General features: G+C 43.6%; 2 protein-coding genes across 2 annotated transcripts; both read left to right on the top strand.

The window, feature by feature from the left end:
- The first annotated feature begins 393 nt into the window (after window positions 1-393).
- On the top strand, window positions 394-11433 carry LOC109897411 (TBC1 domain family member 17). Its single transcript, XM_031827880.1, has 18 exons — window positions 394-752; window positions 1889-1984; window positions 5370-5447; window positions 5530-5647; window positions 5773-5956; window positions 6229-6340; window positions 6424-6594; window positions 7715-7840; window positions 7966-8069; window positions 8189-8283; window positions 8383-8499; window positions 8630-8730; window positions 8834-8933; window positions 9159-9256; window positions 9388-9504; window positions 9601-9687; window positions 9803-10011; window positions 10117-11433. Exons 1-17 carry the CDS (start codon window positions 723-725, stop codon window positions 9995-9997), a joined length of 1929 nt encoding a protein of 642 aa, XP_031683740.1. The 5' UTR covers window positions 394-722; the 3' UTR covers window positions 9998-10011; window positions 10117-11433.
- Window positions 11434-14351: 2918 nt separating this feature from the next.
- On the top strand, window positions 14352-16654 carry LOC109897410 (G1/S-specific cyclin-D2-like). The gene is made up of 4 exons (XM_031827878.1): window positions 14352-14810; window positions 14925-15140; window positions 15552-15872; window positions 16133-16654. The coding sequence occupies exons 1-4, from the start codon at window positions 14565-14567 to the stop codon at window positions 16280-16282; spliced, it is 933 nt and encodes a 310-aa protein (XP_031683738.1). The 5' UTR covers window positions 14352-14564; the 3' UTR covers window positions 16283-16654.
- The last annotated feature ends 30 nt before the right edge of the window (window positions 16655-16684 follow it).

Here is a 16684-nt window from a genome sequence, read left to right as displayed (position 1 = left end):
CAATTTATTCATTACTACATTTAGATAGTTAATCCAGAGATTCTTACCATTGCCTCAATTCAGCAGTCTCGTCCAGATCATCATGGCATTTGTAGTTCTTTATAATAACCTCATTAGCGTTTGCTTTTTGGGGGGTAAATACAGGCGAAAATATTGATAAGTCACCTTGTCCTAGAGAGATTCACACAGTTATCAAAACGTCACACCAGGGTAATCCTAAATGAAATACGGGCCTTGTTTTAAGGTGACTTATCAATGGTGGGAAAAAATATTGGAACCATTTCCCGCTTTGACCACTAGGGTTTATGGGGGTATTATGATTCATACTGTGGTACTCTTGCCACGTTAAAAACAACTGGGAAAATACGTCAAATCCGGACATCGGTGATCGTCAGGTCGGAAAGTCGGAGCTCTAGAAAGAAGCCCGACTTCCGGAGTTGGATAACTGTTCTATCGATTTTTCCGAGTTGGAGCTCGTTTTTTCCGAGTTCCCTGTTGTTTTGAACGCACTGAAGTCGGAAGTCGGACATTTCCGATTTCCCAGTTCTGAGTTCCCTGTTGTTTTGAACGCGGTATCTATTCCAATTTAGACGTGCCACCACATATGATTGGTTGATGTTCCTGACCACCTGCCTTACGTATAACATAGACCTTGCAGTCTATGTAGGCGGAAGTCTTCTTCTGACGACATTTGTTTTGGAAAAAAGGCTAGTGGAAGAATAATGGAGCCAAAGGCTGAGACTATTCACAAGGTACGCGCAATGTATTGACATTGAAGTTTAGATTTCGTCTTCGTCTGATTGATTCGGTCTGTATTAAAGGGCCGCTAACTAAATAAACTCAGTTATCACCATTGTAGCTTGACTATCACCTTCACAACAAAGTCGTGTGATATTTGGGGAAGCTGACGTAACTACAGTAACAGTTAGCTAGCTAGCTAACGTTATAACAACAAACAAGCGAGCTTCATAATTATTTCCAGATTAAATTGATATTTGCTGCTGTGAAATATTACTTGTTCAATAAATTAGTCACGAGAAATATCATCATAGCTGTGCTATTTTCCACGACAGACTTCAATATGTAAAGCAATAAGCACTGCTGGTTCTCTAACAGCTACTAGTAGTAGTTAGACCTGTTTACAGTGAAGAAAGGGTCCCGAGGCCGAGGATCCCATTCCATAGAATTAGCATTGTAAACTTCCCTGTGAATGTGATTACGGTATCTAACTGACTAAACGTTTGAGCAGTTCGTTGGTGGAGGATGGCTTATGTAATATTTCACCTGAATTTATGTCACATCTGGCAAATTATTATTGATTATACATTTCGGGTAATATTCAGGATAGATATGATGGTATATTGTATTTGTATGGAAGCTAGCTAGATCTATCCAATTGGGTTCAGTCAGTTTAAGTCCAGTAGGGTAATTCGATTCTGAGCTGCAGTAGACACAAATCAAGTGTTATTTTCACATGCGCCGAATACAATTGGTGTAGACTTTACCGTGAAACGCTTGCTTACGAGCCCTTCCCAACAATGCCGAGTTTAAAAATAAAATGGTAACATAAGAGGAATAAAATGCACAGGAATGGAGCTATAGACAGGGAGTACCAGTACCAGACACTACCTAGGAGAAACCCCTGGCAGGCACACAGGTGGAATCACTGTGTGAGTGACTCAGTGTTCATGTGACTCTATTTTGTAGGCTACAGTAAAGTCTGCTAACTTATCCTCTTTGGGATGTCATATGATTGTCATTCCCCACCCTATTCCCACTCGATCACACTTTCTGATTCATTGCACAGGAATCCATGACATGACATTTTGCCATTAGTTTTCACAGCAAATTATATTCTATTAATAGCATATGTTGTTTTGTCACACAGCTGGTGTTTGAGAAGGAGGGGGTTTACCTTCACACCAATGCCAAGAGGAGCAACCAGGACACCACAATCCCAGGATTCATCCGTATAGTGGAACGGGTAAGTTGGGCTTCTCCCATAGACACCATATTTACAGTGAGCTCCAAAAGGGGTGGGTATAATTTGTGGAACGTTGCAAAAGGAATCTGTCCAAAAAGTAATTTACAAGGAGGTTGCCAACAAACAATGCATACAAAGTAGCATGATCAATTCACCTAGCTAACTATCTGCCGAATAGGCATCAGCTCACCACATACAGTGCCTTGCGAAAGTATTCGGCCCCCTTGAACTTTGCGACCTTTTGCCACATTTCAGGCTTCAAACATAAAGATATAAAACTGTTTTTTTTTTGTGAAGAATCAACAACAAGTGGGACACAATCATGAAGTGGAACGACATTTATTGGATATTTCAAACTTTTTTAACAAATCAAAAACAGAAAAATTGGGCGTGCAAAATTATTCAGCCCCCTTAAGTTAATACTTTGTAGCGCCACCTTTTGCTGCAATTACAGCTGTAAGTCGCTTGGGGTATGTCTCTATCAGTTTTGCACATCGAGAGACTGAAATTTTTTCCCATTCCTCCTTGCAAAACAGCTTGAGCTCAGTGAGGTTGGATGGAGAGCATTTGAACAGCAGTTTTCAGTTCTTTCCACAGATTCTCGATTGGATTCAGGTCTGGACTTTGACTTGGCCATTCCAACGCCTGGATATGTTTATTTTTGAACCATTCCATTGTAGATTTTGCTTTATGTTTTGGATCATTGTCTTGTTGGAAGACAAATCTCCGTCCCAGTCTCAGGTCTTTTGCAGACTCCATCAGGTTTTCTTCCAGAATGTATTTGGCTCCATCCATCTTCCCATCAATTTTAACCATCTTCCCTATCCCTGCTGAAGAAAAGCAGGCCCAAACCATGATGCTGCCACCACCATGTTTGACAGTGGGGATGGTGTGTTCAGGGTGATGTGCTGTGTTGCTTTTACGCCAAACATAACGTTTTGCATTGTTGCCAAAAAGTTCAATTTTGGTTTCATGTGACCAGAGCACCTTCTTCCACATGTTTGGTGTGTCTCCCAGGTGGCTTGTGGCAAACTTTAAACAACACTTTTTATGGATATCTTTAAGAAATGGCTTTCTTCTTGCCACTCTTCCATAAAGGCCAGATTTGTGCAATATACGACTGATTGTTGTCCTATGGACAGAGTCTCCCACCTCAGCTGTAGATCTCTGCAGTTCATCCAGAGTGATCATGGGCCTCTTGGCTGCATCTCTGATCAGTCTTCTCCTTGTATGAGCTGAAAGTTTAGAGGGACGGCCAGGTCTTGGTAGATTTGCAGTGGTCTGATACTCCTTCCATTTCAATATTATCGCTTGCACAGTGCTCCTTGGGATGTTTAAAGCTTGGGAAATCTTTTTGTATCCAAATCCGGCTTTAAACTTCTTCACAACAGTATCTCGGACCTGCCTGGTGTGTTCCTTGTTCTTCATGATGCTCTCTGTGCTTTTAGCGGACCTCTGAGACTATCACAGTGCAGGTGCATTTATACGGAGACTTGATTACACACAGGTGGATTGTATTTATCATCATTAGTCATTTAGGTCAACATTGGATCATTCAGAGATCCTCACTGAACTTCTGGAGAGAGTTTGCTGCACTGAAAGTAAAGGGGCTGAATAATTTTGCACGTCCAATTTTTCAGTTTTTGATTTGTTAAAAAAGTTTGAAATATCCAATAAATGTCGTTCCACTTCATGATTGTGTCCCACTTGTTGTTGATTCTTCACAAAAAAATACAGTTTTATATCTTTATGTTTGAAGCCTGAAATGTGGCGAAAGGTCGCAAAGTTCAAGGGGGCCAAATACTTTCGCAAGGCACTGTAGCTTATTCTTAATGCTTGTCCCTAGACTACCAGAGTGAGGACAGACATTTTTTGTAAAAAATGTGGTAAGTGGAAAAACTTAATGAAATAGCCCACTCCCTACCCGGTATCTTATTTTGCCACTATACAGCTTTGTATGCATTGTTTGTTGGCAACTTTGTTATTTGCAATGTTTTTGGGACCGATTCCTGGACAGTGACACATTTATTGTTGTTTTGGCTCTGTACTCCAGCTCTTTGAATTTAAAATGATACATTGAATATGAGGTTAAGGTGCAGACTCTGTCAGCTTTAATTTTAGGGTATTTTCACCCGCTTAGGAGTTCCAGCACTTTTTCTAAGGGACCAAAAGTATTGGGACAAATTCACTTATGTGTATTAAAGTAGTCAACATTTTAGTATTTGGTCCCATATTCCTAGCATGCAATCATTACATTCATTACAATCATACATACATTAAGCTTGTGAACCTACAAACTTATTGGATGCATTTAATGTTTGTTTTGGTTGTGTTTCAGATTAGATTCAGATTTTGTGCCCAATAGAAATTAATGGTAAATAATGTATTTTGTCATTTTGGAGTCACTTTTAATTGTAAATAAGAATACAATATGTTTCTAAACACCTCACATTATTGTGGATGCTACTATGATCACGGATAATCCTTAATGAGTTGTGAATAATGATGAGTGAGAAAGTTAGAGGCATAAATATCATATCCCCTCAAAAATGCTAACATCTCCTGTTACTTTAATGGTGAGAGGTTAGCATGTCTTGGGCGTATGATAACTTTCTAACTCATCATTGTATAATTTCAAGTCCAAAGTGCTGGAGTAGAAAGCCAAAACAACAACACCATTGTCACTGTCCCAATACTTTTGGAGCTCGCTGTATATGAAAATATTGCCCCCTGAGTGGCACAGTGATCTAAGGCACTGCATCGTAGTGCTAGTGGCGTCACTGCAGACCTGGGTTCGATCCCAGGCTGTGTCGCAGCCAGCCGTGACCGGGAGACCCATGAGGCGGCACACAATTGGCCCAGCGTCGTCTGGGTTAGGGGAGGGTTTGGCTGGCTGGCTGGGATGTCCTTGTCCTATCGCGCTCTAGCTACTCCTTATGATGGGCCGGGCACATGCGCGCTGCCATCGGTCGCCAGCTGGATAGTGTTTCCTCCGACACGTTGGTGAGGCTGGCTTCTGGGTTAAGCGAGCAGTGTGTCAAGAAGCAGTGCGGCTTGGCGGGGTCATGTTTCGGAGGACGCATGGCTCTCGACCTTCGCCTCTCCCGAGTCCGTACAGGAGTTACAGCGACGGGACAAGACTGTAACTACCAATTGTATATCACGCAAAAGGGGTAAAAATAAAAATGCTACTATTGGTTGATTGAAAACCAATTCTGGTCGTACTCAACCCTGTGGTGGAAGTCTTTGTCATCAGTAACTTTGTTTTGCTTCCTTTAGTCAAACACATAGGCCTATAGATCATATACAGTATGTCCTTTCTTCTTAGTGTTAGGCTATCACACATTATTCTGAACTAGACTAAGGTGTTTGTCTATGTTTACAGGGTGGGGAGCCAGCTTTGGAGTGGAGCGCACTAGAGGATGAGGGCCGCAATGCGGCTGCTGTATTCTACACTAAAAAGGTGAGCGCTTGTTTAATACACTAGTGACACACATCACTCTGTTTTCTTCATGTTCTTTATATACGGCCTGTCTTCCTGTTAGGATGGAGAAGGAGGGGTGGAGGACACCAACTTTGACCCTGGCTATGAGCCAGACTGGGCAGTCATCAGCACAGTGAAGAGAGACCAAGTCAGAGAGCACCCCCCCGTCAAAGAGACAAGTACGTAAACTTTTATAACTTCCCTTCTGCGTTTGTAGTTCTCATACTAGGCTATACTCACAAGTGTGTTTGCAGCAAGTGTATAGTGCTATTTTTGATGTTGATGTCTCCCCCTCTGTTCTCAGGCCAGTGGTCGTTCTCCCTGCCTCTGTCGGAGCTGTACTCTCTGCGACGGTCCCGTTTCTCCCTGGGCCGTAACTTCTTGGTTTTTACCAGCAGGGGTGGCCACCCCCTCCCTCCTCTGCACTTCCACAGGGGGGGCACCAGGGAGCTGTTGAGGGCCATGCAGCGTTACATCATCCTGGCCCCGTGAGTAGCAGCAGACAGCCAGCTCTCTCTCTCCGATCAATGCCTCAGAGGAATTCAAGGCATTTCACTGGCATTTAACTGGACTCTGAACAGTAGAGTTTAGCAGCTGTTGTACCCAACCCCCTTACTACATATATTTTGAAGTGTCTTTTTCATACTTTCTCTCTCTCTCCTTCTTGCTAACATTTTCTTTTATTCTGAGCTTCTATATCTTCTCTGTCGCTGTCTGTGTCTCTTACTATCTGCCTGACTGTGTTTTTCTGTTGTTTTAGATCACCTGTAGATGGTCGTCTCTTCCTAGCGTATCCCCATGACTCTGGGGCTCTCTCTCAGTCCTTTGATGAGCTGCACCTCTTTGACGATGGAAGCTCTGACCTTGTCTCTGTAAGTCTTCTGTTTTGTGTGTGCTATTCTCTGAGAAGGTTTAATGTGTGTGTTTATAATTATATTAATCTCTTTGTTTCCAGAGGTTTATCCAGGACCCTTATGCCACCACCTTTGGGGGATTCTCCAAGGTCACCAATTTCTTCAGAGGGGCTCTACGACCACCAGATTCCCCCTTCCACCCCCGTGGCCCTCAGGACCACCATGGGCCCCCCTCAGCTGACGACGAACCAGGCTTTGAGCTCATCACCTGTGTAAGTGGGGGGATGGGGTTGGAGATGTAAACTCATCACTAGCCCTGACATCTGTGGAGTAGATGGAGAAGAGGACCTCACTTTATAGCATCCAGATGTTAGCTGTAACATACGGATGGCGATACCGTCCAGATGTTGGCTGTAACATACGGATGGCGATACCGTCCAGATGTTGGCTGTAACATACGGATGGCGATACCGTCCAGATGTTGGCTGTAACATACGGATGGCGATACCGTCCAGATGTTGGCTGTAACATACGGATGGCGATACCGTCCAGATGTTGGCTGTAACATACGGATGGCGATACCGTCCAGATGTTGGCTGTAACATACGGATGGCGATATCGTCCAGATGTTGGCTGTAACATACGGATGGCGATACCGTCCAGATGTTGGCTGTAACATACGGATGGCGATACCGTCCAGATGTTGGCGGTAACATACGGATGGCGATACCGTCCAGATGTTGGCGGTAACATACGGATGGCGATACCGTCCAGATGTTGGCTGTAACATACGGATGGCGATACCGTCCAGATGTTGGCTGTAACATACGGATGGCGATACCGTCCAGATGTTGGCTGTAACATACGGATGGCGATACCGTCCAGATGTTGGCTGTAACATACGGATGGCGATACCGTCCAGATGTTGGCTGTAACATACGGATGGCGATACCGTCCAGATGTTGGCTGTAACATACGGATGGCGATACCGTCCAGATGTTGGCTGTAACATACGGATGGCGATACCGTCCAGATGTTGGCGGTAACATACGGATGGCGATACCGTCCAGATGTTGGCGGTAACATACGGATGGCGATACCGTCCAGATGTTGGCTGTAACATACGGATGGCGATACCGTCCAGATGTTGGCGGTAACATACGGATGGCGATACCGTCCAGATGTTGGCGGTAACATACGGATGGCGATACCGTCCAGATGTTGGCGGTAACATACGGATGGCGATACCGTCCAGATGTTGGCTGTAACATACGGATGGCGATACCGTCCAGATGTTGGCGGTAACATACGGATGGCGATAACGTCCAGATGTTGGCGGTAACATACGGATGACGATATCAGTGGTGAGAGTTTTCTTTTTGGTGGCACCAGGGGGTGGAGCTTGGCCCTAAACCAGACGTAACCAGGGGACAGCCTCTCGACAAATGGGAGGAGTTCCTGGATCCAGAGGGGCGTGTGAAGGACCCACAGCAAATCAAAGAGCTGGTCTTCAGGGGGGTAAGACCTTACAGTATAATTCCTCTCTTGTAAAAAACCCCGGACACCATCTTCCATCCAAATGTGTTTTGCTGTACATTGTCTACACCATGTCATTCAAACCATCCTTCCTTTCCCTCTCCTAGGGTATCACACCCTCCCTGAGGAAGGACGTGTGGAAGTTTCTGCTGGGTTTCTATCCCTGGAATAGTACTGTGAAAGAGAGGGAGGACATTCTGAGGATGAAAACGTTAGTCTCTTATTATCCTCCTCGCTTGTTATGGCTCTCTTATCACAGACTGGGACTGTTGTCTAAACGGGAGTGAGTAAATTCATCTCCACAACCCCTCTGTGTTTCTCTGTCTTCAGAGATGAGTATTTCAGAATGAAGGTTCAGTGGAAGTCAGTCAGTGAAGAGCAGGAGATGAGGAACTCCCTCCTCAGAGGATACCGCAGCCTGATAGGTTGGTGTTGCTGTCTGTTAAACATGATCTCACGCCTCATTGGTTGACACACATTTTATGATTTGTTACTTATCTGTTCATGTTGTTTTGATTGGACAGAAAGGGACGTGAGTCGGACGGACAGACACAACACCTTCTTCTCTGGCAACGACAACCCAGGCCTGACTCTTCTCAATGACGTGCTGATGACATACTGCATGTTCAACTTTGATCTGGGTAAGCCACTCCCCTTGTCCTTACACTTGAAAGTTCAAAGCTATTCTATCACATTTAAACTTTATTTATTATCAATATCTCACACCTGACTCCTCTCTCCTTGTGGTTCCTGTTGTTTCTCTCCCTGCAGGCTATGTCCAGGGGATGAGTGACCTCTTGGCTCCTCTCCTTTTTGTCACTCAGAACGAAGTGGAGTCCTTCTGGTGTCTGACAGGTTTTATGGAGATGGTGGTAAGCACCTTACTCTCTTGTTAAATACTTATATATTACCACATAAGAGTGTTAACATAGCATTATACCCTATTTTAATGTTCTCTCTCTCTCGGGCCCTCAGCACCAGAACTTTGAGGAGTCTCAGGAGGCCATGAAGCAACAGCTCCTTCAGCTCAGCCTGCTGATGAAGGCTCTGGACCCTGAGCTCCTTGACTACCTGGGTAAACGATGACTATCACTCAGTTACTGTGTTTCTCTCACACTTCACCATAACTCTGTGTTATTACTCAGTGAGGTAGACATTCATCAGGCAGTCAATTCTCCAATCAGCCAATTGATTATATTTGACCTTAACTCAAGTTGTGTTATGTAACTACCTGGATGCGTAATCGATTGACATAGTAAATTATTCACATTGTTATGTTATTATGTTGTCTCTCTTTCAGACTCCCAGGACAGTGGCTCTCTGTGCTTCTGTTTCCGTTGGTTACTGATTTGGTTTAAGAGAGAGTTCTCCTTCGAGGACATCCTGTCCCTTTGGGAGGTGAGTGGGTGGATACTACTCATTATAAACACTCCCATGTAGCCTAGGCTCTACACACTATATGGAAAAAACACCCTTCGTTTTACAATATATGTAAGTAAACACACAGTGAGCGCATTGTTCTGTGCTAGGTTCTTTGGACTCGTCTGCCCTGTGAAAACTTCCATCTGCTGATGGCCGCTTCCATTCTGGAATCACAGAGGGGGGAGTTCATCGGCTCTGACCACGACTTCAACACTATTTTGAAGGTTTGTTGGAAATGTGTTTGAAGTTATTTTTCTTAATGATGTTGTCTTTTTGTTTGTGTGTACAGTACTAAGGACTGTGTATGTGTCTATGTGCAGCACATCAATGAACTGACCATGAAGCTGGATCTGCAGACAGTCCTACGAGGAGCAGAAGCTAACTACCTACAGTTGGCCTGCTGCAAAGTAGGAAATATCTTAGAGGAGGATACATTCATTTGGACATGATATATTTAACATTGTGTATTGTCATCTAACTGATATAACCTCCTCTCCTCTCTCCATTCCTTCTGTCTCTCAGGAGCTGCCGGTGAAGGTGCAGGAGGTCATTGGTTTGTACGTTCCCCCCAGCCCTGATGACGAGACGAGCGCAGAATCAGAGTCACATGAGACGCAGCAGCTTCTCAGCCAATCACAGGCAGCAGCTACAGAAACGAGCCAGTCAAGTAACAGCACTGCTGCTGCAGCAGCACGCCCTCGCCCTACCTACCCGTAACTCTGAAGGACAGGGTGATTGACATGAGGAGAGAAAGCCATTAACCGATATGAGGTGTTTCATATAGGAAGATATACGCTCAATAACCAGTTTAATTATTTTTTTCATTTATTTTTTAGATACACCCATCTAGTACCGGGTCGGACACCCTTTTGCCTCCAGAACAGCTTGATTTCTTCGGGACATGGACACGTTGCTCAATTGATATCAAGGGACCTAACATGTGCGAAGGAAAACATTTCCATGCCATTACTTTACCCTCCACCAGTCTGTACCGTTGACACCAGGCAGGATGGGTCCATGGACTCACGCTGCTTACACCAAATCCTGACTCTGCAACAGCCCATCCGTGAAAAGGACCGACGAGTTCAGTGGTTCAAGATGCCGTTCTGCACACCGTTGTTGTATTTCGCAGTTATTTACCTGTTAGCTTGCATGATTCTTGCCATTCTCCTTCGACCTCTTATCAACGAGCTGTTTTCGCCCACAGGACTGCTGCTGACTAGATGTTTTTTTGTTTGTCACACCATTCTCGGTAAACCCTAGACACTGTCGTGCGTGAAAAGCCCAGGAGGGTGGTTGTTTCTGAGCGCCTGGCACCAACGATCATACCGCACTCAAAGTCGCTTAGGGCACTTGTTTTGCCCATTCTAACATTCAATGGAACAGTAACTGAATGCCTGTCTGCCTGCTTTATATAGGCCATGACACTCACTGCCTGTAGGAGCTAACCATTTTTGTGAATGGGGTGGTGTACCTAATAAATGGGCCATTTATTGTATGTTGGATGATATGGGGCATAGGAGAGAGAGTTTGATAATGTACTGATGAGGGTTGCAGACTGTTACCATCTCTGATAGACTGGGCATTAGAGTGAACGGTGGTTGTTTTTTCATCAATGTAACTATCCCAAAATATTGAAATGGTCTTATATGCAGTGCTTTGTCTTTATATAAATATTTTTTGTTTCCCATTTTGTGTGAATCCAAGTTATGTCCAGTCATTTATATTTATGTACCTGTCTCGTGAGAATTAATTTTTTTAATCCAAATTCTTCTTTGTGTGAAATGCTTCCATTTTAAAATTGTCTGTTAAATTGTTTTATCCCTGTCTTTCAATCAGAACATTTGTCCCTTTTTTAATGGTGTATCATTGTGGTCTGCATTATTTCCACCCTGTTGTTCTCCTGTTGTTCCTTCTATCCATGCTCTCCTCTCTATTGCTGTCCTTTCACTCTAAGTAATTCTAAATATAATATGAAGAATAATCTTACTGACAGAGCATTACAAGTACTATAAAATGCCTGCCTTGTAGAGTGTTATACATGCAGTACTATAATGTTTAAGGTTTTTAACTACTGGTATTATGTCATAACAATATTTTCATTTACCTGAAATTGCTGAATCTTACCAAATAAAGGGTACAAAAACAATCAATTACTGGTGAAATGTACTTTTTTTTCCTGATGTTGTTTACAAGTCATATGTTCCCACCAGACAGTGTGAACCCCCCCCCCTGATTCTGTTAACCCTCCACTACCCTCCCAAACTATTCATCCTAACACTCCCATGAATTTTAATGCGTGACTGGTCCATGCCTTCTCCCTCATCTCAGTTCCATATGAAGTTTTAGACATGGTAATGCTAGTAGGTGTAAGAGAGAGATCGACATGCAAACAATAAAGATTTACCGGAAACCTTATTGATTGCATTTTGTATTTTAATAATGGTATTTTATGTGTTCTGCAGCGCTCATTTGGAAAAAAGGCCTGGATCTTAATGACTTCCTGTTGAAATAAAGGTTCATTCAAATATTGTCTTGTCAGATGGTCTGTGGGTTTTGATACTCTTGTTGTTTACACTGTAGTTATTGTTGTAAACTAATAAAATTAAGTGTAAAACACCACTCATTTGCCAGAAATGTGTCAAAAGCACTTAGTTGGTTGACTTAGTTCTGAGTGATAAAGTGTTTATCAGTTCTGTAGGATGGTTTATGCAGTGTGTTAACTGAGTGAGCAGACACCCTCCCCGTCAGCAGGTGTCTGTGAGGTGAAAAGGGATCTCTGTCCTCCACTGTCCCGGGCAATGAGGTGGAAAATGAGGGGCGGAGAAACACACCCCCCTCTCAAGACCGACTGGGTCGTCCATGTCTCTCCGTCCCCCTCTCTCCCTCCTTCCGTCTCTGTCTCAGTTTGAATACAGCTGCAATGTATGAATTTAGCAGGGTACTTAAACAGGCGGGCGATCTGTCACTCTGTTTCTCTTCCCCACGCCCCTCTCACCCCTCTCTCTCTTCTGACCTGACCTCTTCTGACTCCCACAGCCAAACTCACTCTGGCTCTCATTCAAACTCAATCTGTTTTCAGTGCTAATCCAATCACTGTTTATGGATGTCTCTCTCAACAGCCATCCTCCCCTCTAATTCTACAATGGTGCCAGTGTGTTGGGGTGATAATCTCTCTTGTTGTGATTGTCTTACCGCTTGGAGGGGTTTTTATCTGGAGTGTTTGAGACCTCAGAGGAGATAAAGTCTGTGGTTTAAATCTCAAGTCCCAGATAAGTGTGCTCTTACTAAAGAAGAATGCCTTTTGCATTCTTCTTGGGGTTTTCCAGCAAATGTGCAGCCACACACACACAGATGACTAATGATTAAGGGTGATGGAGGAATATTTCAGCAATGAAATCTCTTGACTTCGAAGAGATTCAACAAAAGGACTCAGAAATGATGCTTTGACTTTCCACAGTAAATGTTAGTGAGAAACACAAAATAAATTCCAGCTAAACATTTGCATAAAACAGATACTATTTTAAAAGAAAACACCTGTATTACAACATATCTATTTGAAGGTCTGATTATCGTGATTGATTTAAAGCGGCAATCAGCAGTTGAAACAATAAGTGACACCCTGCCCCTGTTTTGGTAAAAAGCTAAGGGATGGGGCTGTAGAAATGTAACAACTCTCAAATTCAAAGACAGAGCTATGGATGCAAGGACTGACCATCCATGATATCAATATGATAGTTTTAACCATGTTTGTTTGCATTTACTTTGTTTACAACCATTGGGATAAAACAAGCTAGTATTTTGGGTTCTGATGTGCAGATTTCCCCTTTAATCAAGTAAAAATACAAGCTAACCTTAATGTATACTTTTGTCTTGTGATATTTTAAGGCTGATTCAAGAGGTGTGTAATTGTTTCATTTTCAGTGCTTCCCAAATGTCTCTGTGAAACATAAGCCATCGTGTGTCCCTTAAACCACCTGTAGTGACTCACTGTGTCAAATAGAATCTGAATTCACTACTTGTAAGTGTGACCCCATTGTGACCGTCAGGGGAGGCCCCGAGGAGCATGCGAGAGTGTGTCTGCTGTCCAGTGAATGTGTGAAGGGTGTGTGTGTGTGTCAGAGAGAGAGAGAGGACCCAGCAGAAGGCCAGGGGCTGGTGTCTGACACTGATTTGTAAAGGAGACAATACGGCTCATTGACCTGCCTGCTCTACTGTCTGTTGCCCATACCTCACCCTGTCCCCCCTAGTGGATTCACCCTTCTTTAAACAGGGGTAGCAGATTGCCACAGAGGGGGGGGGGGGGTAGAGTGACGGGACACAGGTTGCTTTGACAATGAGATTCCTCAGAGAGTTCTGGGCACTAGAGAGAGAGAGTTTCATGCCAAAAGTTAGAAATTTAGAGGCCGGAAATCTTTATACATATATATTAGTTCGTAGCACAATAAATTCTGTGTAGCTACAAACAGGACAGGGCAAAAAGGTTTACAAAAGGATTTTGTAAAAATGCAACCATTCAACACAGCATAAACCCTCACGTTGCTTTTCCAATTAACTGCAATTATAATCTCTAATTTCTCTATACAGTTTATATTATTTAATGGGAAAGAATTTGGAACTTTCAGTTTGAGAAGATATATTTCCATCTTTTCTTTTTCCCCTTTAATATTGTCAACAAACAACCTACTCCTCATGTTATCCATTCCCATTGTCAGAGTTTGGAGATGACCTTTTCTCTCCTCCCTTCTCTCCCTTTCTCCCCTTCTCTTTTTCACTGTTGGTGGCAAGCTGTTGCCCTGTCCCTGCGGGCCCCTCCCTCTCTTGTCTGCACCCTCTCCTCCCCTCCCTCTCTCTCCTTCTCTATTTTCTCACTCTCTCCACCTGTTGATACCATTGTTGTACAGACAGCATTGTTGTCTTTTTATTATTTTATGTCAGTCACTATGTTACCACCCTCTTTCTCTTTCATTCCCTCTTCACCACACCCTCTCTGTCACCCTCTTTCTCTGAGGGGTATAAAACCCAGCCAGAGGAGGTTCGGGCTAAGATTCACACCAGCGCCACACAGGAACACACACATACAGAGGGGCGAGGAAATAAAAGGACATCCAACATAGCAGTGACAAGAAGAGGGTTCAATTGATTAGGATTAGTTGCAGATTTTCAGCACACACATTGGTCCTACATTCTCTCTCCTTACACTGACAGAGTAACATTGACTTGTTGTATCCCACTTTCTGGACCGAGAGGAACACAAACCCACCTAGGTAGGCTGGGCTGAGGGATGTCTGTGTCTGTGTCTCTGTGGTGTGAGGAGGAAGTCCGAGGCCAGCAAGGTCAGGGAGCCCAGCAGGGCCAGGCCAGGGGCCAGTCACAGCTCCGGGCCCCCTGGGACCCCAGTGTGTCTGGGCAGCGGATCATCCAGAGGCTGCTACAGGTGGAGGAGAGATATCTGCCCTCCGCCCTCTACGTCGCCCTCATTCAGAGAGAGCCGGAGCGGAGAGAGGAGCTCGCCAAGTGGGCTATGGAAGTATGAACTTTCATTCTCTGGATTGCATTTGCATCTCTTTTTTCCCCACATTAATGTCTTTGGTGTACTGTGATGAGGCACTAATTGATTCTCTCCTGTTGGTCTCTCTACTAGGTATGCTGTGAGCGTGGCTGTGATGAAACAGTGTTTCCCCTGTCTGTCTCTATGTTGGACCGCTTCCTGTCTGCCTCCCTGTCTCTCCCTGTCTCACCCTACTGCCTGGCTGCAGCCTGCATCCTCATCGCCTCCAAACTAACAGAGTGTGACACAATCTCTGCTGACTCTCTTTGTGCTGCAGCTGGGTACAGCTTCCTGCCCTCCAACATACGGGTAGGTCACCATTTTGATATTGAGGAAAGACACTTTCAAAACTCTGTATGTGGCAATATGGGGGGGACCTTGTGAATGCAAACCATCTCTGTATTATTAAATGCATTGTATTCAGTGGGCTATATATATATATTTTTTTTTTAACCAGTTACCACCCAGTTAAGAACAAATTCTTATTTACAATGACGGCCTAGGAACAGTGGGTTAACTGCCTGTTCAGGGGCAGAACGACAGATTTGTACCTTGTCAGCTCGGGGATTTGAACTTGCAACCTTCCGGTTACTAGTCCAACACTCTAACCACTAGGCTACCCTGCCACCCCAATGTACACTAAATGAAAATGTACACTAAATGAAAATGTTTTTACACATAAACACATGTATATTGATGTTCTTGCCCTTTCATCATAAGGAGATGGAACGTGTCATCCTTGCGACTCTTCGATGGGATGTTGCTGCGGTAACCGCTCAGGACTTCATTCCACATTTCCTTCCCCCTGTAGGGGAGAGGAAGGATGGAAAGACAGACACAGAGGAGTTCTTCTCCACACTGCGTCGGCATAGTGACACCCTGGTTGCCATGTGTGTCTGTGACTACCGTTTCCTGGGAGCCCCTCCATCCCTGGTTGCTGCGGCAGTGCTGAACTCTGCCCTCCGGGGTTTGGGCAACAAGGGTCCAGGTCATCTGGGTCATATGAGTGCTACACTGGCAGAACTGTGTCAGACTGACCTGGTGAGTGCCTAGCAGTATCTCTAATATCTCTACAGAAAATATCTCAACATATTGGTTGTATTACAGCCATGAGCTGCAGTTCAACTCTATTCAATAGCAATGCTGAATGAAAGACTGATTTAGAGGTGAAAATGGGACTGGAAAGAAAGAACCACAGAACTAAGTGTTTGAGTTACAGATTGGTTGTGATATGGTTAGTGTGACTGGAAGGGTGCTGGTTTTAATCCTAATCTGTGTTTATCTTTCTTCTTTGATGACAGATGGTGTTGCAGTGTTACAGTGAATTGATAGAAGCTGCCCTGAAACAACGGCTCAGAGGTGGACTCCAAGACAGTGCCATGGAGAAGGACGGAGAAATAGAGGATGAAAGAGCAGGCACTCCTACTGATATGAGAGAGATTGATTTCTAAACACTAAATTGTGTAAGGCAAAGTGCGAATCAATCAAAGTCCTGCATGTAGCTCATCAGTGAAACTGATATAAACTCTTTATGACCTCAAATGCTCTACAATTTATTATATTTTTAAATTACTTTTAATTTAATATTGTTTATTTATTCATTGTGTTTCTTGTGCCATATTTATTATTTATTTCATGACTGTGATTCTTTGTCATTATGTTGTTGATAGTATGTCCTTAATCTATTATTTATCCATTTATTTATTATGTGCAATTACATAATATTAATTTATTTCAATTCACCATTGTTTGTGTTTGTGACAAGGTAATTGATGAAATAATATACATAGCTATCTATTTTAATTAAATAAATACATACCGTGTACCTGTTAGAATTTGATATTTTATTTATT

Source organism: Oncorhynchus kisutch, linkage group LG6, assembly GCF_002021735.2.
Source record: "Oncorhynchus kisutch isolate 150728-3 linkage group LG6, Okis_V2, whole genome shotgun sequence".
NCBI lineage: Eukaryota > Metazoa > Chordata > Actinopteri > Salmoniformes > Salmonidae > Oncorhynchus > Oncorhynchus kisutch.
Note: the sequence above shows the minus strand (reverse complement) of the source record. Positions and strands in the feature narration are given on the sequence as shown.